The 27,420-nt window shown below is 38.8% G+C and overlaps 1 protein-coding gene across 2 annotated transcripts in view; it reads right to left on the reverse strand.

Annotated features, from left to right (window-relative positions):
- Positions 1-2,288: 2,288 nt before the first annotated feature.
- The window catches only part of KATNIP (katanin interacting protein), a 60,102-nt gene continuing 34,970 nt past the window's right edge, over positions 2,289-27,420 (reverse strand). Inside the window, exons 16-26 of one of the 2 annotated variants that reach the window (XM_054213177.1) lie at positions 25,759-25,822; positions 22,155-22,332; positions 19,518-19,683; positions 15,046-15,203; positions 14,660-14,724; positions 13,437-13,547; positions 11,501-11,640; positions 8,884-8,985; positions 8,062-8,222; positions 5,600-5,688; positions 2,289-4,254 (exon numbers count right to left, since the gene is read on the reverse strand). In XM_054213177.1, the coding sequence (XP_054069152.1) occupies positions 4,199-4,254; positions 5,600-5,688; positions 8,062-8,222; positions 8,884-8,985; positions 11,501-11,640; positions 13,437-13,547; positions 14,660-14,724; positions 15,046-15,203; positions 19,518-19,683; positions 22,155-22,332; positions 25,759-25,822 (1,290 nt within the window). In that variant the 3' untranslated portion in view covers positions 2,289-4,198. The remainder of the gene's footprint in view (positions 4,255-5,599; positions 5,689-8,061; positions 8,223-8,883; positions 8,986-11,500; positions 11,641-13,436; positions 13,548-14,659; positions 14,725-15,045; positions 15,204-19,517; positions 19,684-22,154; positions 22,333-25,758; positions 25,823-27,420) is intronic. The other variant, XM_054213178.1, reaches the window with a different exon arrangement.

Below are 27,420 nucleotides of genomic sequence, written 5' to 3' on the forward strand. Positions count from 1 at the left end.
CCTGGTGAAACCATTACTAGGCAGTATGTTCTAGAGTTTACATTTTTTTTTAAGACTATTGGAAGAGATTTGGCTACTTCAGTGACTTTTACCAGAAGAGTGGCTCCTGTTAGAGCCCAGCCTCCTGGATCAGCAGCCCCAGAACACGGAGGCCAGCCTAAGGCATCCCTACACAACATGCCTGCTCACACCAGTGCTGGTTTGGACTCTAATCACTTGCTGTATTCCCCAGGCCAGTGTAGAGATGCACCCAATTTGAGGACTGCCGAAGCAGATAGCAGGAGGGAACGGAAAATGCTTCTGTCTTACAGAGTAAAAGCCCCCACCTCAATCGAAGGGAAAGCAGATTTCATCCCCTGCACGAGCCAGAATTCAGATGTCAATACAGCACTTCACGTTTGTTCTTACCTGACTTAGGCTGAGAAGTGAGCTTTTCCTGGTAACATAAGTCGGTTTAAAGACTCAACATTCAACCTCCCTCACCCATTGCTCTAATCCTCACATCATCACTGGCAGCGAGTCCTATCCCTGGTCGTTCCAGTCTGCTACCTGGTATACAAGATCTCTGTCCAATCTCACAACACCCAGTCAACTCACTGACACTCTGGGGCTCTTGCAGATGTTCCCAGTCTGACAAATGTCCCTGAAATGACAGGGCCAAACATCACTCTGGGGGATGCCCAACACACCATAAACATGGTAAAAGCCCATCAGGACCAGGAAATCTTAGAGAAAACAGCATCACCTAAGCAGGATGCTGTGGTGCAATTTTATGTTCAAATCCAGCCTAAGCCATGAGAAAGGCTCAGTTTAATCTATCCGCTGTATGTAGCTCCTCACGTAGCTCTTAAGGGTTCATCCTTCAAAATAAGGATGAGGCTCCTGACTCAGTAATACATGAGCTTCCATGTCTTCTGTGCTGTCTTTTACACTGCCTGCACCACTGCTTGCTCTCTTGTCCACAGGACAGGTGCTTCTCTCACTGATGGTTAAATTCTACTGGATTAAACCACAAAAAGGCAGAAATTGAAAACAGAAGTTGCAGGCCTTCCCAGGCATCCCAGCTTTCAGATTACACTGTGAAGGTTGATAAATATATCTTTTTAAAGATGAAAAAGTAGACAGCATGACAGGTACTTTCTCACAGATTATTTCTTTATCCTCTGCCCTTCTCAGTGTCATTGTGGGACAAACAAACTCGTTTCTGTTATCTTGATCCAACCCCTTTAAAGCAAGTCACTACAGGTAAAAGGTGAGCAACTAAGGCATACAGGTTTCTGAGCAGCACAAAAATTGGAACTGGGCAAAAGTTTAATAATTTACCTCAAAGGCTTCATCGAGAATTCATGTTAATCCTTCCTTTTCCTTTCTCATGCTTTTGACAATGTCAAATGATGTTACTGTGCACATTCTTGCCGAACTACTCCTGCTGAAACTATGCCTGACATTGACTGAAGTGCTCCGTGGGGATTTTTTTGATGGCATGTTTACTCTTCCTCTTTTCCCTCCTGTAAATGCATCTGACATGAATGTACTTGTGACTAGTTAGTTAAAAAAAGGTGAAAAATGGAATAAAACTTTTTTTTTTAAGCCATGATTCACTATGGAAATGCATTGAGTATCTATGTTTGAGCATATAGGACTGACTAGACAATTATCTTTGGTTATATAAAGGGTCATTATATCTCAGCTCCAATTAGGAGGGCAAACACTGACATCTCCTACACCACAGAGATTCATAAAGTATTTTCTAAACATTATGCTACTTTCTATATAGGACTGACTAGAATCCAGGACTTCATTAGGCCTTGCCTTGGTGGCGTGTGTCATCCCAGAACAGAGAGCAGGCTGGTAAACCCTTCTTTCAAACAGAGACAATGCAGAGGAGGATGTTCCACAACTTAACAATTTTTTGGAAATATTTTAAAGACTTTCATGGTCTTTCCACAGTGTGCCAATTGTGGGGCGTCTCTTGAACGAGTAAAAGGAGCTGCTAGGAGATGTTGGCAGAAGGTACAAGCCAATGCTCTCTGTGCCAGACCAGTTGTGCTGGATACAGACTTCCAGGACGCAAATGATGCGAAAACTGGCTGCTGTTACCAACTGACCAGACAAACAGATAATAGCGAGAACTGTGACCCACCTGAGCTTGACCAAGTATTTTCCAATAATTTACAAAACCTGGAGTTAGTTCAAAGGATTAGCGTTGAAAAATCATTAATCCATTGCATAGGAGTTGAGATGCTCCAGACAGATACAGGGAAGACTGATGAGCACAGGAAGTCCTCTCCCCCTCATAGCTTTTCTGATCAATAAGAAGGATGCTATTCTGTGCCAGGAAACACAACGGGTTTCATTTCTCTTCACATTCAACGCAATTTTCTCTGAAGAACAAACACTGTGACAGGCCTCATCTAGAGATCACCTACATGACTACATGTAGGCATGCCTACATGATTGTGCCTTAGGTCTTAAAGCCCTTGCTATAGCCTCTCCTCTTCCAAAAGCATACATTTATATCTGTTCTTAGCCCTACCAATAACCCTCCCTTCAGCTCCTCCTCCTCTTCATTTGGAGTTGCATGTAACGGGTATCTGATTTGGAGCAAAAGTTAAAACTTGGTTCTTGGTAGACCCACACTGGAGAACACACTAGTGGAGACAGTTCTCAGAACAACAGAGGGTTCTTTTGTCAGTGCAGTTTGGGAAGAGCCTTTAAACAAGGTACAATATACTCACATACACTATGTTACATTAGAAGTAAAGTGTTTTGTATTTGGTACAAAATACATTTTGTTGCTTCCATCAATACACAGAAATCCGGGAAATGTATTGCTGTCTTGTGTCTTTTCAGCTTAGCCAACGTCAGTTAACAAGCATGTTTTTTATAAGCAAATATACAGGATATCACACTCCTCATTAGTACAGGAAAGAAGCAGCACATTTTGATTCTGTATCAGGAGCTGCAATAGTATATCTCTGTTTCATGTCTAAAAGCATATACCAACTTCAGTGTCCACTTGTCTCATGAAACAATGAGAGAGTTCTAAGTAAGAAAGGAAGAATCTTCTATGGAAGAGATTTACAGGTTGTCACAACCAACAAATTTTCAGTGGAAAGTACTTTTGCATAGCTACAAATCCTGCAGCATAATTATTCAGTTAGAGTTTTTGTTTAAATGACGACATATGCAGGGTATTTTGTGTTTAAAAATGCAGTTCACTCCTTACCTCCTTCTACTTAAAATACATTTACCATTTCTCAAAAGTGATGATATGTCGCTGGCAACAGATCTGGTTGGTGCAGCACAGAGGTATGGTCTCCTTGTTCATATAACCAAGTTCAGGCAAAACAGGAGAAAAGAACATTGCTCTGTAGCAGGACTCTGAAGAATGTGTGGAGCGCCTGTCAATGGCACTTCAGGCAAAACACCTATTTTGCTTTTTTCATGGTAGTGAAATAATGAAATAAATAATTATTTCCCTGCAAAAGACGAAAGAAGTGGCAGCTGAAACTTACTTATTAAACCTTGATAAATCCACTTCCTGATGTCCATTGTCTAAAAGCATTCATCACACTTCTCCATACCCAGTAGAATCTCTCCAGATGTCAGAAACAGCATCAGCCCCCAGAGAGAGCCGTGGCATCAAAACATACAGTGGCAGCCCAGAAACACAGACGTAAAGATTGCACTCTAATAAGTGCATTTCCCAAAGAACTATTTACAGGCAACAGAAACAAAGCAGACACTTTCTTCTCGTGAGGAGCTTCATGATCATCCAGCTAGGACTTAGGAATTAAAGCTTGAGAAATGCTCTGACAGATCTCTCGTTATAACCATCCTGCTTCACCCAAGTTCTTGGTACTTGGCAGGACCAGCGGTCAGTTAGCAATAAGGTTCTCTCTCACTCCTTTATGTTCCTTCCTCCCTGGATTTTCAATTAAGGGGGCCAGGGCGGGTGGGGAAATCAGACAGATAATGACAATTAAAAAACCACAGAAAATTGAATTCATGCTTTAAATTTCATTACTGAAGAAAGTTTCCTCTAGTGAATAAAACTTGGTCTCATAAGACAGGAGGTGGTTCAGCAGCAGCAGACGTGGGAAGTCTTCCATTTGGATGATACATATCTTGGAGATCTAAGATCGCGGTTATTTAGAGCTGGATGTATTCAGGACTTTCCAGTCACAAGCCCTCGTTATCTTTTCCTCCTCTGCAGTCCTTTTTCACATATGCAGGTTTTTGGACGCAAAGCTGTTAGGGAAAACAGAGTGCTGTTTTAAGACTGTACCTGTATTAGCAGTGAAGCCACAGACTAAAATAAGGAAGAAACATGCCCATTTCTCTTTCCATCCCAGAACGAAAGCAAGTTAAGCTACACTCCTCAGTAATGGTTCTTACATTAACAGTGAGTGCTGCCAATTTTTTCACAGTCCCATGGAATTGCTTTCCTGTGGAATCTGGTCTGAATTCAATGTTGACACTGTTCTGAGTAGGAGGCTGGACCCTCCCTCAGGTGGGGACCCCTAAGGTCTCCTCCAACCCAAATCATTTTACGAATCCACGTTATCAACCACTGCAGCTGATACCAGTAAGTACTACAGAGGAGACTTGGGGCAGATGGCAATAGGCAACCCTCGGCTTAGGACTTCAGAGGCATTCCGTGTCCTTAATGCTTGCACAATAGATGTCACGGCCATGACAACGACAACTGTTCTTTACTGGACATAGGGTATGTCTGCACTGGAACCCAGGATGTCATTACAACAGGCACAGAGATCTCCAAAATACTTTTGATGCAGCTAATGCTAACATACATAACGTTGAAGCTGTATTTGTATAGGCAATGGTGTTTCAAATCCTTCTCCTACAGAACTGTTATTAAAAGCCATCAAATAATTTCTGCAACACTTTCTAGAGGAACTAATTGCAGAAAGTGTCATGCTCAGGAGAGAAAACCAATCACGAATATACCAGCTTGGCTGAGAATTTGTAACGTATTTAGGGAGCTATTCTGAGTAATTTACAATGAATGACTAGGACTCTTCAGACTATAAATACAATCTACTCTGTCTCCTTGGGGGGGAAAAAAAAAAAAAGAGGTTGTCTTTTTAATTATGACTTTGTAAGAGAAAAGACCAACCAGAAAGACAGTGGGAGGAATAAAGTCAACATGTTTTCCCCCTTGTTACACTTATCGTGATTTTGGATTTGCTTGGGGACCAACAAGCAGCTAGTTCTGAGACACACATGTATCATCTCCAAAGCTGTTTAAAAGGCCAGTGGAGATGCAATGAGCCTATTATTCCAAAAGCTATCTCTGAACCTGCACAATTAACACCAGTTTTCAGTTTATCTTCAGTCCATTTCTTTCTTGAGGACTTCTGTGTATATGTTGTTATAAGCTATGACTACCTGCTACATACGTCAAAGTATGACTTTTTGGCTTTGCCTTCCAATGGTAGAAAAAGTAGAGCTAAATATCTAAAAGAGGTGTAAGTCTCCCCACTTTTCCCAGTTCAGATCTAAAACAACGCTCGTTATTCATACTGACTGTTAGAAAGTGAGCAGAAGAAAACCGTAGAAGACAGAACCCAACCTGGATCAGCCACAACCTGCTTCTTTTTGCTGTTGGTGACAATCTCATTTTCATTCATCATTCGTACATCCTGATCTCCCACATGATTGCTGAAAAGATCAAAATCAGTACAATAGCCAAAATAATCAACATTGTGAAATATTATGAGAGTCACAGCAAAGGTTACCAAATAAGTTATTTAGGTCCTGAAGGCTAACCAAAGCTATGAAGCACAGCCACATTATATGAGACTACCTAGAAAGGAAAGGCATTCTGTTTGCATCCACCCGAAGGATTTCTTGCCAGTTTTAATTAGTGGCATTCATTCAGGCACATATTCAAATATAAATATTATATTCACTCTACAATTTTCTTGCCTGCCTACACAGCTTGAACCACATTAACCAAAGTGAGTTTTCACATCAGCGCTGTACAAAGAGGGTATAAAAATCCCTATACGGAACTTAACGCAGTCTTGCAATGTTGGTATAGCATTATTTGAAAATTTTCTGAAGGAAACAAAATTCATTTACTGTGACAACTTTTGTTTGCAGGCTGATGCAAAATTTTAACAATTTCTTTTGGGGAAAGAAGTAATAACTTCCTAGTTAAATTAAATTAAACAAATTACAGAAAAAAAAATGTGAGCTGAATGGAAAGTTAAAGAAAACATCACTAACAACATCTCAGTTTCACATAGACAAAAACAAAACATCCATGCCTTTGGAAAAAAGAAGGGTATTTTTCTTTCCTCTACAAATACTGCACAAAATAGGTTTCTATTTCTGGAGAAAAATGTAATGTCTCCCAAACCGTCAGAGCGAAACAGGGGAACCAATACTGAAGTAAATCAGAACTTTGCTATTGATGATAATATCAGACTCAAGTTCAGAGTTCATAAAATATTGAACTGTGACATGTGAAAGAGAACAGGCCAAAGTCAGAAGCAACAATATATAAAAGCTCAAGAGCATTTTTAAAATGGAGGGACATTATCCAGCACGTACTAAGGGATTTGTCTTCTGTTGCTATTCTACATTTCTATTCTACATTTTAGTAGGGTAGTAAGTGAAAAAAGGGAAAAGAACATCGCAAAACAACAGAAGAAAGACCAAGAACGCTCCTGCGCAGAGGTCCAGAAGAGACTCCACACGTTCTTGACTGGAAAACAGATCATGCAGTTTGCGTGACCCCAGAAGTATACCCCCTCTTAAAACTAAATCAAAGGATATACGTCTTACAAATATGTGCAAAGGAAGTTATGTGGAAAAGACCTATGATTACAGCTGGTGCTTCTCTGCTTCCAACAAAATAACTTTACTCATAGAAAGATGTTTAAGCTGAAGAAAGTAAAGGTTCACTTTTCCTCCTCCTTTTTATATCCCGCTGAAAAAATTCTCAAAACACTTATTTCCTCAAGACATTTTCATTTCAGTAACTTTTTCACTTGAAAAATTGCTTACTTCCAAATTTTACCATGACAACGCAGCCACTTGTACAAAAACAGGAGTCTAACACAATATATCCAAACATTAATAGCTTATTTCAACAGTTGACAGTACCAGTGGCCAACAGCCAATGCTCTAGAGAAACACTGGAAAACAAACCCCGTAGGCAAATGTGAACTTCTGTTCTTAATCAGGACAGCTTATGTTCCTTCCGCTTATTTCTAAATATTTGAATATTCTACTGAACGAATCATGTGCCGTTTTTGAATGCAAAACTGTCACCTTTTTTTTCCAAGTGATATATGTGCAAGAGATTCTATTTGTTAGCTGTGCAATGTATAAGAAAGTGTTTATTTCTATAAGCTTTTGATTTTTTCACTTTTCAATCTCATTTAAAATAAATTGTTCTTTCAATCTTTATTTTCCTTGCTAGGGACTGTTTTTCAGACCCTATCAATCCTGACCTTCTAAATATAGGTGCATTTTTCACTGCATTTCATTATATTTTCTGTGAGATTGCCAACTTAGTGGTTTCAAAGTGTCATTCCTGTGAACGAAATTATTTCTCATTTAAGAAGTTTATTATTTTAGAACTTTTATAAAATAGTAGAATTCTGGTTCCTTAATTAGTATCTGTGCCAAATCAGAGGACTTACTTTTCTTTTCTTTACCTTTAACGTTTGATTCTTTTAAATTAACTTTTTTTTTTTTCTCTCCACGTAATATCATTGGGATTTGTTATTTCTTCTCTAAGGAAGCCTAACTTCTTTCTTTTGTGTTTATTACTATAGGCTTCCATGAAAACATATGTAAATATGAATCATGAATCCCAGTAAGAGCTAAAAAATGCTTACAAATGAAGCTGGTAATTTGGTCCTAGTATCTGAAAACCTACTGGTTATTTCTCATTAAGTGAGGCTGAGTGTGCATGGGAAGGGAATTTTTTATAGCAATGAACTTATTGCTGAGATTAGTCCCATAAAACCATCTTCTGAAAACAAGATTCTCTCTTCCAATCAAGATCCACTCACATACCTAATAACGGTTCTCTTCTCCTGATGGCAAATTTTCTCATCGTCTGTAAAGAGGATGGTATGATACGGGACCACTGGATCACAGGTTGGTAGGATGCCTGATACTACATGGTTCACCATATCCAGAATCCCATTGTAGACAAGCAAGTCATCCACCAGAAGCTAAAAATATTTAAGAAACAAACAAACAAACAAACCGTCTAGAAATCAGGCATTGCTTTCAGCAGCTGTCTCTATCAATTAACTAGAAGTCATTTTACCCTATTTGTTTCACGAATCTGGTCATTAGTTTAGCTTTTATTCCTTAAAACTTACATTTCTTTCTATTTGCTGATGGGGTTTGATTATTTTTTTTTCCAAATTTTTGTCTTCTCACTGATGTTTCTAATGCAGCTTTCAAGGATGTAATTAAAAATGTATTTCGTGTTTTACATAATTGCCATTCTATTAACTGGAGTGAATCACTCTTAAATCTGGGAATTAATGAATCTCACCTCACTTCAGCTGTCTAAAACTTGGGTTTGTAGTTTAAGCAAGTCTTCGGGCCTGCTCTATAGTCACTGGAAAAAGGAAGGCATTATCCTATCTTAAGACAATTATCTAAGAAAAAAAATCAGATAAAGTTTTCTTTCCCCGGACAAGAAAGGGAGGACAGATGACTGGCATAATTAGTCATTTTAATACTAAATGCAGAGTTAAGTGAGATGAATCCCATCCTTTGAGATTATATGGAATCACACTTCAGTAAACTGTGAAAAATAAGTACAGAAATCAAGCAGGCTGACTCACCAGAACATACAAAATGCATGCAAAAGTTACTTACACCGAATTCTTTCACACCTCTCTGAGGTGTTTTGGCATAATTCCATAACTTGATCATTGACACAGTAGTAGGTACATCAAAAATGACATATACTCTATTCACCTGTGAAAGAGAATTAATTTATATTTCACAGCACAAATTCCCCAAAGAAATTAAATTCTCATGTATGTTGCATCAAAACAGGTCCATATTTAAAGAGAAATAGCTCGAGGACAGATAACTGATGCTAAGGATTTAAGTTCAGCTATCATCTCTGTTGGTAATCCACAGATGTTGTCTCTGCCCCAGAGCTGCCCTCTCAAACGTACGTATAACTCATCAGAAGATGACATCTACACCTGAGCTTGTCGCCCTGGACTGTTAGTCAAGCGGAGGAGGGGGAAAGGGACACTTTTAATGAGTATTTCATCAACCAAATATAGACACATGCCTCAGGACAAGTCTAGCTGGTGTCCTATTCCATTCCATTCCTATCAAAAATAAATGGAATCCACCTTTATTTGCAAGACTAAACTGTCTCCTATATCCCCTGACTTTGAAAGCTCTTGCAGAAATTTTGCCAATTTTGTTTAAGCTACACTAATAGGAATATAGAGACAATTCTCCAGATGCTACACAGTTATTGCTTGAGATATTGTTCATTTTACTTTCAGTGACACTAATGTGAAGATGTTAAGACCAAAGATTAGGCTGTAGGAAACCAATCTTGCCTGTTACAGTTAATTCTATGCTACCTCTATTCCTTTTATGAGCTACTATATCAATTTTGGGTCAAAATATCTTAAGCTTCACCTCTAGCATCCTCTGAAGTCTTAATCCTTTGATGCACTGGAGAAGATATCGCTAGTTGTATTAAATCGCTATGCATTTTTTTTACTGAAGAAAGAACGGTAGATGTGATCAATAGAAATGTTTATATCTGATTTTACAGAAGACAATTTGGGCATAGTCTCTGATAGCAATTGTTAGTCTCACAGTAAATGATAGATTTGATGGAAAAAAAATAAATAAAATGACAATCAGTAACAGGGGAACAAATTGTACTTGCACTAGTAGTAAATTTGCAAAGCACAAAAAACCCTTTTAGAATTAGAAAGGAAAAGAAAGGCTACGATATAAAATTTCCTAAAGGCTTTTGAACCTTCCAATATAGCAAAGAGTTAATTCAGCTTTTTAGGCAAACAGCAAGTTTCAAAGCAGCCTAGCGATGGGGATGTGAGTGTACACAAGCTTTGGCTCAGCATCCCAGCTACGGAGGAGGACCATGAATAGGCCGACTGCTTAATCCCTCCGCACTTGCTGGCTGTACAACCATACCATCGAAGATGGAAGAGAAAAGTACTACGTGGACCTTGAAAAGGTATAATTTGCTACAGTTTAAAGACAGAAAGTGCCATTAAATTACTTAGTCTTCCCCCCTGCGTATCACACTTTATCAACTTGCCCTTTTATTACTGATATCTTATGTTCTGCTACAGCACTTTGGTGTCAGACACAAAACAGCGTATGATTCTGGGCTACAGCTCCTGGTTACTGTTATTTTCCTTTTACCAAAATGAAACAGTCTCTGCAAGCACGTCTTTTATAAGGACATGAGCAAATTCAGATGGCTGTCAAATCAATCATTGATGATGTTATAATGGATATCTAAGCAGCCCATCAAATTAATTACCGGGATTCAAGATGTGGGATCTACAGAGCAGGAGCCTCAAGCATTACACAGACCTTCCGTTTTCCCAAGAAATGCAAGCGGGCAGTATTCCCAGGAACACTTAAAAGCTTTATCCTAATTAGACCCACTGCATTACAACATATAATGATATATGAAATATTTTCAAAATTGACTTAATTCTTTGCTTTTAATATTCTAATTACTAACTGTAACATACGGAGTAAGGATTTTTCCAACACAGTAAGCTACAAGATATCACACATCAGGTTTACATTTTGTTATTTTTGAAATCCACCCTCTTCTAAGAAATAAATACATCTTAATGATCTTCATAACAGGACCATTAAAAAATGTCCTCTCCCAAAACAAAGTCAGAACCCATCTGAGTTTATCTACTTTTCCTGTTTAGATATTTGATACCCCGTATTTTAAACATGGGGCTTCTAAAAGGGCTGAATCACTTAGGGCCTTAGGACATGCAATACTAAGTCTATCATCTCTAATTTATTAATTTGAATTCAACATGGATAATGAGATTTAAAAAAAATTCTCACTGCTAGAACAACATTCATTGCTTTTTGTAAAAATGAATTTAAGATCCCAGTCTGCTCCTATTTGGAAGGTGTTTATTGCACAAAACACGCATATTAAACTCCTTTGTCAGGATCTTTTTATAGTAACTAAAAAAAACTTCTACACTAGCCTTGGAAATTCTTCTGCTGTTGCACCATGGAGACAGGAGATTACAAACCTGGGAAATCTATACAGCTGCTATCTGTGCAAAGAGAAAATGGAATAAAAAAAAAAAAACTTCTAAAAGGCAGTGATCTAGCATCATTTACTAATATCAAATTTACCTCAAAATTATGTATGCTTCCCCTTTGCTTTATGCTTCTAGCTACATCTATGCACACCACTAAAATGGAATGAAAACGGAAAATGTACCAAACCAGGAAGAACTGGTGCAAGCCACATATGTCTGCCATCGGTTGTGTCATTTACTCTGTCAATGAGTTTGTCTGGCGTTCGGATGTCTCCAGATACATCTTCTAAAACGTTAACGCTATCTGGAAAAGCAGCAATATCTGAAAAAAAACTGTAAGGGTAACTAACTGAAAAATCAATTTCGGAAACACCATATTTAGAAGTTCATGCTTGCTCTTTCAGATTCCATGAGTAAGTATTCGCCACTATAGCAGTAAAACTTAAAAATACTCTGAGTACTTCACACAGGTAGCTGAGGAACTTGGGGGCACGTTTTTAAAAGCAGAACAACCCTTACAAGTTCTGGCATTCAAAATTATTGTAAAAATAGGAGTAAATTAACTAGCTGCATTTAATTTATTTTCAAATATGTATTTATGACTGATCAGGAATAGGCACTTCCCAGCTTTTTTGTGACAAAGCCCCATTGTTTTAGCGCAAACTTGTGAAAGCTCCTCATATGAAATATATCTCAAGAAAAGCATCCGTGCAGGAGGTAGTCATCAGTCAGACTAGGTTTTGCTCAAGTTCCTCAAGGTTTGGGATAAAAATAAGGAACTGTCTAATAAGGCCTATCTTTCAGTTATTCGAGAAGGAAAGATTAAACCCTCTCTTGAACAGGCTTTCTAAGGTAACCAGATTTTCTCCATAAGAGAACATTTATGTTAAAAACATACGTATGTTAAAGACATACAAAGAAACGTGGACGGATGGCACTGTCTTCAGTATTACAAATCCCTAGCAAGACAGTTTGAGGGACATTAATCGCCCCTTGTCTTGCTTTCTAAAAAGCCTGAATCTGTAAGTATTTATACAGAATTTAAGCAATAACACAGCAATGCCTCAGTCGTTTAAGAAAAGCTTGCTGCAGACTCGGTACCGAATTATCCCATTTAGTATTGCACTAAGACAAATATGCTTGTTTTGGGACCCTAATATATCCAAGCAACACTGCTGTACAAGCAGAAACAGGCAATCATTCAAAACGAGCTGAGGTATCTTTACCTGGCATTGCACTGTACTGCAGAGACATACCATTTAAAAGTTAAAGATCCCCTGTTCTTAAAAACAACCTGTTATCACTTTTCAATTTCAAAATGCTTCTCCATTACTGATGTTTCAAGTTCATCATGCATCATATGAGACACAAATAAAAACAGCTCTCAGGAAAGAGCCTTTACCACCTTTTTCATTGTCTCCTCTCTTTTTTAGGCAACGAGGACCCTTTGAGCCATACAATTCATGCAGCTTCCATGCTTTTTATCTAGTTGGCTAAGAAACTCTGTTTCTTCCAGGGGACTGAACTGCATGAATTATACGTTGGGGTATGAAGCTTTCAGCTCTGAAGAGACTTCAGCTGATACAGAGCACTGAGGTGTAACCCTGATGACCATGAATCTTTCAAACGTGTCCTTCATTCCCTCTGTTGGTTACCCAGGGAACACTGAATCAAATTTAGTCTCAGCCCTTATCTTCACAACAGGATCGGGTGTCTAGAATAGCCTAAGGCTCCAGAACAAGATTTATGAAAAATGTATTTCCTGTGGCACAATGAAAGATTCCATAACAAAGAACCGAGCTCAACCTTTTCTTATGAATTTATAGCTCATCAAACTTTCTGGTCCTTTCATACTATAGAAGAAATAAATGTTGATAGCAAAAAGTACCATATCCTTCCTAAGCCTTCTCTTCTCTAACCTCCTCCTGCTTTGTTGGTGCACCCCATTCAGAGAAGAAATGTTATGAAAGTATATAGAATACATTAAAACATATGCAAACAAAAAATACAAGCAGAGTAATCACACAGGATAAACTGGTAATTTGGAAGAAGTAAAAAGTGATGCAATATGATAATTTGCCAGGGAGCAAACTGCGTATCTGGTCGGTAGAAGGATACTGTTTTCAGTTAGTACGATTTGGTCTCCATGTTCATTGAACAACTCAAGTCCATTCAAACCAATGTAGTATGGATCACCCCAGCTTGTCAGAAGCTGAAACTGGAAAACAACTAAAAAGCAAGAAGTTATTAAGGAAAATTCTGATATTGATGCTTTGTCCTAACAGACCATTTTGTTTGCAGTTTTAAAAATTATTGGGCAGCCCACATCCCAACGTCAGACATGCTTATTTGCGGTTTAGGAGAGTGAAAAAAGATCTGGTTTTCACTTATGACTTCACTATGTCAAACCTCTCTGAATAAACTATTCTCTTTTAGGACAAGAAGCCTGCCTTTTCTATGACTGATAATACACACACAAGCGAACACTGCAGATGGCACAACTAGGCAAAAGTCTATCTATACACGTTTACATGTATGTATGTTCACATATATATGTTCATATGTGTTCTTTAATCACCTGAAGAACTACTGAATTTTTTTACAGTGTGTCTTACTTTCTTGTGCACTGTAACTTACTAACACTACAGCTCCTATTTAGAGCCTTTATTGCCTTCCTGTGTTTCCTGAATATGCCCTTACCTGGGTTTGAATTAGACTGGTGATAACTGGCCAGCAAATATGCCCCTAAGTTGAATGGCAGAAAATGTAATGCTGGAGTCTGTGCTGTCCATTTCTCTAATAGAGCACTCATTTGGGTCTCTTTCCCCTACCCAGACACTGATTTTCATGAAACCAGCAGGAACTTGGTATTGCTGAGACCTCATTGTCTCTAGGCTTCGTTAGAAAAGCCTAACGGACTTCAAAGGCCCGTCAAACGGCATGACAGTAAGTATTATCACAAAAGGCTGTGCTTATCTGGGAAAACTTAAGCTTAAAAAGCCACAAACATCAAGAAAAGTGGCCAAAAATATTACACAGTTCTCGTCAACCTTAATAAAGACATAAAACGAGACAAACATTCAAAGATACGCAAAAATACAAAGACTACTTCTAGCTTTGATAGGCTGGCTGGATGCTGTGCTAATGGACCTCCAGCGTGGATGGATTATAAAAGGCAGGAGAAAAAGCTAACAGAGTATCTGAAAACAGGTCACACAGTCATATATTATGTTCCATTTATTTATTCTTAATTCATACTTAAAAAGGCCAGGACTCATAACCATAGCATATAACTCTAAAATATTCTGTATGACAAATAAGAAAATGACAGAGAAGGATACAACCACACGGCATTAATGGTGCTTCATAGTCCATACTAGCTTGTTCCGTTCTCTTTGAACCGGTCCTGCCAAAAAACCAACACAAAATACTTCCCTCATGTACCCTTGGCTCATTCAGAAAAGAAGAGAACAAACTTAAAGAACTAAGCAGCCACAAACAGGCCCCCCCAACCCCGCCGCCTGTGATTATGGACTAGATTGTCTTCTGATCTCAATAAAATCTGGTTAACAGAATATAGTTAAAACCCAGTGAAACACTTTGCTCTAAGTGCTTCACATTTTCATCCAGGTGCCTCATACAATTGGCTTCAACAGAGAAGAATGAAAGAATACTAAACAGCTAAGAGAAATTGTGTGGTTCAGATAGCAAAAACATCCTACTTTACCTCCTTGGTACTTTATTAGTCAGCTGGGGCTGCAGATAGTCAAGAAAGAGAATTTCTTGGGCAAAGTCAAAATGGCAGTTGCCTGGTCCCTTGCGGATAAGAAAGCCCTCCGGTGGGGAAACGCTGTGACCATCCAGCAACACATGGACTACCTTCGCCTTGTTTAAAATAACAGAACATAAGATTACATGACATGACATTACATTACATAAAATAAAAATAGATCCAAAACAATTGCATTCACTGCAAAGGCTGAAAGAATTTCCATAATTTTGTTGTATTTATTTCATTCCTCTACAGTATGACATTCTTTGGCAAAAGAAAGCCTAAACCAGCAGATACCAGTTGCAACGCATAGTGTGCAATTCAGAGCATCATAGCTGACACTGACGGGGATGGGAGAGGTGAGGATTTGGTGGGGGGTGGGGGGGAAGGAAAAAATAAAAAAAGTATTGAAGCGATCCTTCCATTACTGATTCTCACTAGATCTCAGCAAACTGAAGCTTCCTTGCTACACCAAGAGGGTTGCCAAGCATTGGAACAGGCAGCCCAGGGAAGTGGTTAAGTCACAATCCCTGGAGGTATTTAGAAGACAGGTAGATGTGGCACCGAGGGACATAATTTAGTGGTGGACTTGGCGGCGTTAGGTGTAGAGTTGGACTCGATCTTAAAGCTCTTTTCCAACCTAAATGATTCTGTGACTCCTGAGCCTGCAGCAATACATACATGAATCAACAGAATGGAGAGACTCGGCTTTCACATCAGCGTATGTCACAACAGTGATTTGAGGAGACAGTTAGTCATCCTGCACCTGAATGCCCTGCTAGATCAGGCCTGATTGCACAGCACTGGCTGAAGTTAGCCTTTAAGAAATCACATAGCCTGGTGCTCTCTTGAGAGCAGACTCGTGTCTCTGTTGCATTTATAGAAAGCCTGTATTTCACCAGTTTTATTTATCTTTGTGGCAGGTGGCACTTGGACTTTTCCAGGATCGTGCAAACTCGTATACCAAGCAGTGCTGGATGTAACCTAAGGGCATATGAATAAAGAAGAGGTACCTGTACCGGGCAGAAAAGAATTGAGCCGTGTCCACATCATAGATGCATGCACGTCTTACACAATCTCTGAAGATTAAACTAAATAATTCAGGCATACTTATTCAGATGATGCAGGAGTCCTGGCCCCTTCGCCCTCCCCCATTAGCACCATCTGCTGTTGTATGCATGATCCCAGTCACATCACAATTCAAATTCCCTGCTTGCCCTGAGATATGCTAAATATAACTTCATGTTTATCACAAACAGCATTTATTACACCCTGTAAAATATAACACAATGGCCTTATAACTGGCACTATGACTAGAGCCTGCTGATTAATGGACTGAACCAAAAATGGATTCATTTAGTTAACAAAAAGACAATTTAGTCTAAAGGTACTGTGAGCCAGTTTTCTCATCTTTGGATTTTATACTGACTGATGTATGTATGATAATTTGAGGTTAACTTAGTTTTGTATGCAAATATTTAATTTTCATTATTAGGATTTCTATTTAAAAATATATATGTAGTATTCATAGTTAAAATTCCTATTTCAGGTTCTATCTGAGAAGAACTTAAAAACATTCTGAGTTTTCTGCAAAGTCTGTATGTATCAGCGACCTGATATCTGTAACAGTTCTTATATTTGTAAACAACTTCTTATTCAATTACAATTTCAGTAAGTTACACATGCAATATCCCAAAAGCAACTAATTTTCAGGAAGGGTTTTTTTGGGTTTGGGTTTTTGTTGTTGTTGGGGTTTTTTTGTTTGTTTGTTGTTTTCTGGGGGTTTTTTGGGGTTTTTTGTTTTGTTTTGTTTTTTTACACAAACATTTCGTGATTTGAAAATTTCGGGTCTTGTACTAGACTAGAGAAGGTGCTCAGTTCATTTCCAAACAGCATGAAGATTAATTAGGAGGGAACGTTTGTATGAGTACCAAGTATGGAGAAAGAACTATTTCTGGTTTCATCTTTAATACACTTGGGAGCAGAGAAAAGAAATATCCTTTTCATATCAGAAACTCTTCTGCATGCTGCTTTCCAGGTGAATCAGTTTGTCAGGCTAAGGAGAGGAAGTGAAAAATCCACTGAAATACACTAGAGTTTAGGAAACATGTATTGAATGGGAAGTCTAGAGATTTACAGATGAAATCTTACCTATTATACCACAGCTACTTATATTTATGTGCCCTTTTACAGCCCTCATTTCTAAGTAATTTTCATCATCTGAGAAGGCACTCAACCATCACACATAGCATTTTACAAATCACATAACAAAGCTTTCACAAGGTAATTTTTCATAGAGCTGGAAATAGCACACCAGCCTTCATTTTGACAGTTCATTGCTGTTACCCTCTCATACTAAAGCTGTGAATAGAATCCACCGGTCTACAGCTACCTAGCAAATCATTATAACTCATACATGGGGACTGTTCCTTAGAAGGAAGAGCAATACTTCAAGAGACAAATGTCACGATGCCCCAGGTTTACAGTCTAAAGCCTCTTTACTGTGACCCAGCAGATACCTTGCATCTTTGGTTTTCCAAATGATTTATTTCATCCTTTTACAGGACTGCAGGTATCAACTCCTCATTTAAATTGTACCCACTCACTGTTATGGGACTTACAGGTGTGTGCCACCTACATGCATACTTTATCAGTCTCGCCTCTTTTTTCTACCTAGCAAAGTAAACTGTGAAAACATACCTACCTACCTTTCTTTCCTTCTTGGTTTGGCCTCCAAAGACCAAATTCCACGTTAGATTTTAAGGATTTAGCTATTTCTTTCCCTTCTTTAATAACAGACACACATACAAGGAATTGATTTGGTATGAAAAATCATGTTCAAACTTTTCTCCCCTGCTCGGCCTTGGAGAAGCTTGGGCTTACAACAGTGGTGAAAAACATTCCACATCACCACTTTCTATTTCATTTAGTACACGGAATCATAAAAAGATTTAGGTTGTCTCCAATCACAGCTCCTTCTCAGAGCAGAGAAGCCTGCAAAGTAAAATCAGGTTGCTCTGGGCCCTGTCAAATTTTGTTCTGAAAGTCTCCCATCACTGCATGCTGTCCCAGAGCTGGACCACTCTCACAGGGAAGAGTCCTTTCTTTATGCTGGATCATACCAATCAAGCAACAGACTTTACTAAAACACCCTAGTTATTATACAGGGGGTATGTTTAGATGGTAAGCTCAACATGCTCCTGAACCCTCCCACATGCCAAACATGTTGGGTTAATGTGATGTATTACAGAATGAGGTGCCATGTATTAAAATCTCTAGATCAATTGTGGCTTAAATGAAAGATCTTATGCTCTGGTCCTCTGGGAGTCTTTGGCACTTAACAATACCCCGTGCTAATATTAAAAGATGCCGCAATATTAAAAAATGCTGTGGAAAGGGAACACCTCCTCTTTATGCAGAGTTCATGCTGAAGCAATTCCTGTAAGGTAATTTTACACAAAGAAGCACTTCCGCAACTTTTGCCACTATCTTGCCTAATCCTATGAAGGATCCGTGCCTCCAACTTCAATTCTAGAAGTTTGTCCAGAACTTTGCTGATCCTTTTTGTCCTTTCTCTCTGTAGTTTAACACATACCAACATTTTTCTTCATATCTATTGACTGAGTTTGGACATCAAGAATGCAACAGTTATACGTAAAGGGGAAGATCTGGAAACAAATGGATTCATAAACTTTCTGTGTGGTGAACAGCAACTGCTTCTTCATTATCGTTACAAGTGCATGTACAGCTTCTGAGAAAAACCAGGGAGACAAGGGACTGCCAAACTCAGCGTGCCAGCAAGATGTAACATGATCTCCAGCAGGTGTCAATTGCCAGTCAATTCCAAGTATTTAATATGAAAAAAAAATAAATAAAACAAGCAATTTGGAAAAGAAGAGAGGAGGTATGTTATACAATTTTAGCTAAACTACTTCAGCCAAAGTGTTTTAAGTTGTCAACTTTCCCTAATAAACATTACAGTTCTAGACCCTCTTCTTGTTTCTTGGAAAAGGTAGTATTGATGGACTGGCCTCCTGTAACTTACCTAAACCGAATTTCAGTTGCAGGAGTGTCCTTGTTCTACCATTTGTGTTCCAGGAAATAAGGAATCATATGGTAGGCCTAAATACTAGATACTGAGAGGATACCACTTCAGAATCATACATCTTGAAAATAATATGTGCTATTCTATGTGTCTCTTAGAAAAATCAGCTGTGAAGATTTCTTTAAACTATCTCTGGCTTTTTTTCAATATTTGCTGTTTGTGGAGACAGAAATGCATTATACCTGCCACAAAATTCAGACTCAGACAATCTAGAAAGATTTATGGCGTTCCATTTAGGCAGCTATATTCATTCATCACAGTACCAATTTTCCAATGCACTGCTGTATATTTTTGCTGGCAGTGCTCCTTTTCTTTTACTTACCCCTCTATAGGTATCCTCCGGAGATTTATTATAGTTCCAAAAGCGAAGCCCTGCAATACTTTCAGTTTTATCAAAATGGATTGTGAGCAGATGATCTTCTCCAAAAGAGAAGGGAATGAGCCACATATGGTCATCCTCTACTGTGATATTAGTCCCATCTATTAACCTACAAAGAGAAAAATCCATTAGCTGCAAAAAAGGGAAAGCTTGCTTTTCTCATGAAAATCAGGTACATTACTAAACATTCGTTTTTTTCTAGATGCCACTTCCAGCTTCCAGGGCTTATTGTGCCCGTGTGTACACAATTAAAAAGCACAGTAAAATAATATGCAATTGTTCAATTAAAAATAGTTGGGGCAGAAAAAACAGTATTTCATTTAGTTGGGTCCATTTGAGGAAAACCAGAAAAATCCTTAGGTTTTCCCTGTGTGAACAGGGGCAGGCAGAGGAAAGCTCAACTACCTTTGTACCAAAATGGTCAAAGGCAAAAGTCTAAGGTTCAGACACAATATAACTTATTAATATAGTTCCATGCCTAAACGAGTATATCTGGCACTCAGCAGTGTGTTACTATGCCAACACAACTATACGGAATCCGACAGGGAGCTGGATGGCAGCTGAATAACCCAGAGAGGCAGCAGAGTTTGCTCACATCCTTCTTCATGCAGTTCGGCATGTTCCTACTTTTTAAAAAAGCTTTTCTACCAGCATGAAAGTTTTTTCATAAGAGCACAGACTTCAGGCTGAGTAGATACAGTTAATTCCATTATTTCCTCATCCTGACTTTATATTCTTCTACCACAAACTACAGCATACAAAATGGAGTAAAGGAGAATATGAACTAATTGTCCACCGTAATTACTTTGGTACGCTGCCCTATGTACTTACTATTTATGTAAAAATTTAATGGAAGAATGAGTGCCAGACTTGGCAGTTCCTTAAAGGAAAAAGATTTGAATAATGACTCTTTCACAGAGGAACTGATTAGGGACCCCATGACAGAAGATATAATCCTTGACTTGGTCCTGAATAATACACAGGACCTATTCCAAATGCTACAGTTGAAGAGCACTATAGTGTACTCAAATTCAACACACTTGCAGAAACGTCAAAAGCCAAAAAAAGCCCTTATTTCTTGAGACCAAGAAAAGTTCTTAAGCAAAAATCATGAAATACATCAAAAAAAAAAAAGAAGCAACAAAATAAAATAAAATCATTACACACAGCTGAGAGACTGTTAAGGGATATCACACCGGAAGCACAGAACAAATGTATCTTACTTACTGAGAAAGATGTTAGAAAGAGGGAGAACTTGAAAAATCAAAGCCAGCCTGGCTCAGTGGCAGGATAAAGAAAGTTATCACAAGCCATTTTTAAACAAAATTCATGATCAAAAAACCCTAAATTGATAGGATCATAAACTCCGAAAGGCGAAAAGCGTATGCACAGGCCAAGAAGAGTGTGAAGGCTAGCAAGGAAAAGGTACCATAAATAAAATTCCTCAAATACATCAAGAGCAGAAAGCCTGCCAGAAATTCTGTAGGATCAACAGGTGACTAGACTGTAAAAGGAGCTTTCAGAGGAGGTAAGACAGCAACAGAAAAGCTAAACGAACTCTTTGCATCTGGGTCCATCATGGTGGATGAACAGACCATCCATTATGGAGAGATTCCACCACCAGAATCTCTTCATCACAGGGGATCTCATGGGAAGATTTCTTAGGTCTTGATGCATACAGAAGAGATTTTCATACAAATAGGCAGAAGAACTGAGCAATTATATACAAGTGAGCTTGACATCTGTATTAGTCAGATTAGCAGAAATTACAAAGAACAGAATTAGTTTACATGTAGATAAACACAAGAGTTTAAAGGAAGACTCAAAGACTTTGAAAGAAGGCCTAATTCATAAACCAGACCATAAACATGCCAGAGGACAGGATTACAACTGAAAATACCCTTTGAAAGGGAGAGATGGCTCAGAAACAACAGGGCGCAGCTTCAATAACAACCAAATGCCAAGTCCTCTCCAGACCTATACCTTATGATCTCTATACTGCTGCCATTTAGGAAGTACAGGTTAATTTGAGGAAGTATACTTGTCAATGAATAAAACTTCATTGGAGTCACAAAAAAAAAAAAGAGCTCCAGAATTGCCAAAAAAATGCCACCTATTTGTGCAATTACCTAATACATCCCCACCCTTTCCTAACTTGAAAATTTTCCTTGAAATTATCCAGAAATCTTGCATAAATATCACCGCATATGCATAGACAGATGCTACAGAACACCCACACTTCTGCCTGAAAAGTCCTTAGCAGAGCTACCAACCAGGCATGTTATCATCTCCAAACTCAAACACCATCTTTGGAAAACATCTCATTCACGTTTGTACAACAAGCTGTTCCTGGGTGGCTTGTGAAATCCAAGAATGAGCAGTGACAGTAAGAAAATCATGTTCGCGTTAACATGTGTTAACATAAAAGTTTATATAAATCTGTCACTTTATAGAGTCTGACGTAACATACATCTGAAATTGACGAACTCAAAAATTGTTGGTGGAAATGACAGGCACAAAGGGAAAAAAAAAGCGCCCTGCAGAAAACAATTGTGACAATCCAGTTCTTTCGCTACTTACTTTTCTAATGTTCTGGTATCTCCTGTGTACTCTGGAAGATCATTTAAGTCTTGAGGTAAAGCAGAAATCTGTTCTGTACTTATTTTTAATGCGTGACCATCCTTTCCTATCACTTCAAGTCCTGTCAGTCCGAGGTAATGAGAGTCTCCCCAGGTCATGGTAAAATTCAGTTGCAGGCCTATACAAAAGAATACACATATAATATACCTATATACATACTTACTAATTTGAAGAAAGGAGCCAATATAAGCCAATATAAGCATAAGTATCTTCTCTAAATCTGCGTTAGACCTCTTCATCCTGTTCCCTTGTAACTATACAAACCCTGCTCCAGCACCTTATCAAGTGTCTCATTACATAGACTGTAGACTGACAGTAATTCAACTATACGTTTAAGCAGTTACATGACAGATTTTGTGATTATGCAAAGACAGAGAAGACCTATTAGTCTGAAGTCTATTATCATCTTTTGCCAGCCAAATGGCTACACAGACTCATATAAATCCAGTCTCTCATAAAACCTTAAATTGTTAGAGAACATCAACTCATAGTTAAACCAAAAATTGGTTTACTAACGACTTTAAGTTACTATCTTCACATTAGAACTGGACACACAGAAGTATTTTAATGGGACAGCGTTAGTGAAAAGTAGCAATTTTGATGAGCCTGCATCTCCAGAAAATAAATAGGAAAGAAAAATTGGGCAGACAACAGGTTGTACGTGTATCTTCAGATCCACCTGTTTCATGCCATCCTGAAAAAATATAAATAGCATATACAGATATAACAAGTAATATTCCAATCTGATGAGGTTCCATAAAAATCCATCACTGTAAATTAAAAATATTTTTCATTTCACACATTACAGAAGCCCAGAAATAATCAGGTTGGATAACGTCTAAAGAAGCACCAGTAGTCACGATGCCCTGTAAAACAAACAAGCATTAAAGCTATTAAGCCATCCAGTTCAATTACCTATAAATAGCCGTAGCAATTTACACGAGACTAAGTCTTGATATACACATAAATTCACTTGGGTGTAAGATCTCTTTAGCATTTGCAAGGACATGAAGAAATAAATAGTTCTATTAGCTGACAAGTTTGGAGATATGGTTACCTTGATATTAGATGCTATTCCCAAGGCCATTGCTAAGACTAAACCTGCTTAGTGTACAAGCATGCCAGAGTTCTCCCGCAAAACCAGAGTATATTTTCAAACAAAAGGGAAAAGCTAGGGTGAAGCAGCTATCCACACAAGGTTTCATGGTTTAATATTCACATCACCATGCCAATGCCTTCATAGAATCTCAGAATGATGCAGGGTGGAAAGGACCTCTGGAGATCTCTAGTCTGACTCCAAGCTCAGAACAAGTCCATTAGATCAGGTCTACCAGGAGCTCATCCGGTGAAAGTCTGAATGTCTCCAAGGCTGGCAGATTTTAAAACCTCTCTCAACCCCCGTTCCAACATTTGACTGCCCTCAGGATGAAAAAGATTTCCTAATATCCAGCTGAAAGTTCTTGCCTTCTACCTTGTTGTTTCCGCTGCCTCTCAACCCACCCCTACGTGCATCCCCAAGAACAGCCTGGATCTGTCCTCTCTTGCCCTCCCGATAAGCAAGAAGATTTCCCCTTCACCTTCTCTTCTCCAGGATGAACAAACCAACCCAGCTCTCTCATGCTTTCCTCACATGCCAGGTACTCCATCTGCCTGACCATTTTGGTCACCCTCCTCTACTGGAGTCATACCAGGATGTCAATTTCCTTCCTGTCTTAGGGAGCTCCTTACCTAACACCATACTCCAAATACAGTCTCATGAGCGTCAAACACAGGGAAAGAATCCCATTCCTTGTCCTCCTAGTTGCACTCTGATTTTTACATCCCAGGAGGCAGCTGGCCACCTTTACTGCAAGGCTGCACTGCTGACTCTTGTTCAACTTGTGGTCTTACAAGGACTTCAGGCCTTTCAGTGCAACGCGGCTTTCCTAGAGAGCTGGCCCCCAGCCTTGCTGTGCCATGGGTTATTACATCCGGAACACAGGTCTTTGCATTTGCCTTGAACTTCATGAGGTGGCATTAGGTATCATCATCAGGTTCTAATTTTTTCAGCCTGTTGAGGTCCTTGCCCTCCAGCATATCAGCCACTCTCCTCTGTTTGGTATCGTCCACAACCTTGCTGAGATTCTAATTTATCCCATCATCCAAGTTCTTCAAAAAAATACATTAATCAGAGTAGACTATAGCATTGATGCCTGATGAACATCTCTAGTAACTAGCTGCTAGCTGGACTTTGTACCAGTGATAATCGCACTTTGAGGCACTATTTCTCCTTGACATTGTGACTGGCAGCAGGATGAAAGAGATGAAAAGAGATGAAAACTACCTACAGCAGGGTCAAGGATACAAATCCTCAGTGACTCCATGCACAATTTATTACCGGGGTCCCAGATGAAAAAGGCAGTACTGATTCCAAGTTTTGCACAATTCCCAGTAATTTCCCAAAACAAGCAGCAGCAAGAGGACTCTTCACTTCAGGTCTAAGGGACCACCCCACAGCATAAGGAGAACAAGGAACAATATACACAGGCAGGACGGGGTACGTAGAAATCATTTGCAAAAGTCAGCTCGTAGCTTGTAGTTGTTTTTTTGCTTTTGCGCAACGTTATTTACAAAGACAGTCGCTTGTAGCAATTAATGACATTTTTTTCCTGTATAAGACACTAAATTGGAGTTTCTTTTGGATTTCATAGGACATGGAAAGCCTCCCTTAAATGTAACTAGCTTTCTCCAGCTCTTTCCCTGCAAGAACTCATGGGAATCAGGACCTCTTTTTCTGGCAGAGATAAATTAGCCCATCAGCTGATGAACAATATCTTGTCAGTGCGGCAGACCGCACCTGCTGAGCTCTGAAGCACACCCTCACTATCTTTTTCACCCACTTTGAGAAAGGGGAGGAGCGAACGGCATCTTAAGTTCATCGACCGGAATTGATCATAGACATGCTCATAGATAAAAGTTCACAGATGTAGAGATAGTTCATAGGTGACAGATCACAGATGGTAGTTGTAGCTCACAGAGATATGGCCCAAGAACCCAATTTCTCTTGTGTTGGTCAAAGGACCAGGAACTGATACTGGAATTTCTGGGCCATCCAGAAGCTCTCTGGAAAATAACTTAAAGGCCCACAGAGAGCTGGTTTTGTGCAGGATAAAGAAATCTGGTACTTTAAGGACAGATGTAACATTCTGGTCTAGCTTTACTGTAGGGTTTCTATTATCAGTCTGATCTGAGAAATTCAGTCCGTCTACATAAATACATGGGATTGGGAGAGGATTACTGGGTAATGGACACAGCTATTACAAATCCCATTCAGGGACTAGGCAAATGGCTAGTGTAATTTTTCTGAGATTAAAAGCCAACCGTTACGATATAACATTCTAAATGCCACAGCAAACAAAGCTTCTGCCTTAAATATTCAATTACTCTTCTTTATTCTGGACCTGACATGTGTCACAAAGTTCTGTACAGCTCTGACAAATCAGATCCTCCTTGATAACTAGTTAGGGGGAGGGTGGTTAAGCAAGAAGTAAATGTAAGAACTTACATTTCCCAGTAAATATTCCTGATTCCTTGGGTATACATTCAGAGAGAGGGTCTGGCTCTTGAACCTAAAAGGTAAACGGACAGGTGCAATGAACATGTATATCATGTATACATTACAGATATACTGTTTATATAGCGGGGGTTTTTTGGTGGTTTTTTTTTCTATTTCCTGTTTTTGTTTGGTTTCTTTTTTTCTTTTACATCCAGCCTTTTGTATATTAATCTCTCCTTTGCCTCACCACCCAGGCTGTCCTGCAAAAACATGCCCCAAAACATAGAAGATCATATGGGTCATTAGAAATTCAAGACTATTAGGGTGGGTTTTTTTGTTAGCGCATAAACGAGCGTTAAATGGGAGGCTCCCTAATGTGGGCCACATATTCTCAAAGAGGTTGAAATTCTTAAGTTACTCTTACTTACCTGCAGACTGCCATTAGCTAATGATAACATGCTGTATTTGCAGCATGTTGCAAATGTGTTGCAGAGACAAGAAGTCTGGAAGGAAGTTAAGAGCTCAGAGAGTGCCACCACAATTTCTTCTCAAGAATCAAGGGGCAGAACAAACGAGCCAACTCGTCCAAAAGTTTGCATTTCTTCTTTGACAACACTAATTAATGATAGCCTATGCTATTCAACATGGCAAATGAGAAAGTGAATAAACAGGTGATGAAATTTGCTGTATCTAATAAATTAGATACAATTGGGGTAGTAAAGACAAAGGACAACTGCAAAGGGTTGTAGATGGATGTCATTTCATTGAGTGAGCGTGATAAAATGGCTAATTATGTTCACTGTAGGTAAATGTAAATATGCTACACATGAAGAAAATGATCCTAACTTTATACATACAGTACTTGGCTCCAACCAAAATAATAGCAGATTAGAATGAAATCGTGGCATTATTACAAGTGGTTCTACAAAAACATCAGCTCAATCCTCATTAGTAGTCAAAAAGCCAAATAGGAAATTATAAGTACAGACTCATTCTATATAGTTTCATTCATCATTACACTTCCTGCCATCCAGAATACATCAAATGGACCTATATTGCTCCTAAAAAAAAAAAAAAAAAAAAGCTTGTCAACACTTTTCTTTTCTCCTACTGTTCTATTAGACCTCTGCAGCATACCACCTGACATCCTGGATCTTCTATGTGTGTGTTCCCAGACTGCAATATACTTCATGTAGTAGCAAATGTCCTTCTGGTAATTAAGTAGGTGAAACTGAACAAGAACTGTGCACTGAAATAAACACCCACAGATAGTCTCAGAAGGTGGAAAAAACCCACCTCGTATTGGGGGTACCTTTCTCACAAAACAGTGACTGTCTCTTTGATGTCTGATGCCTTTTCCACAGAACAACTTTAAAAGACCAGATTGGGAATTAAAATTTGTAACTCTACAGAGTATCAAAACCCTTAGATGCAATAAAGCTACTGGTTTCATAGAATGCAGAATAATGCCCTCCCTTGCAGGCTATAAGCCATCTGTGCCAAGTGACCTTATCACCCCTTTTCTCCCTCTCCTTCCCTTCTTGGCTACTCAGATCCCTTCATTGAACTGGTGCCCACTATCTTTTCTTTCAAATATTGTTTAACTTTCTATTTGAACTACTTCTGCTCGTGAACATCATCCTACCTGTATTCTTAGATCCTTATGGCTAG

The sequence above is a fragment of the Rissa tridactyla genome, chromosome 8, assembly GCF_028500815.1.
Source record: "Rissa tridactyla isolate bRisTri1 chromosome 8, bRisTri1.patW.cur.20221130, whole genome shotgun sequence".
Lineage (NCBI taxonomy): Eukaryota > Metazoa > Chordata > Aves > Charadriiformes > Laridae > Rissa > Rissa tridactyla.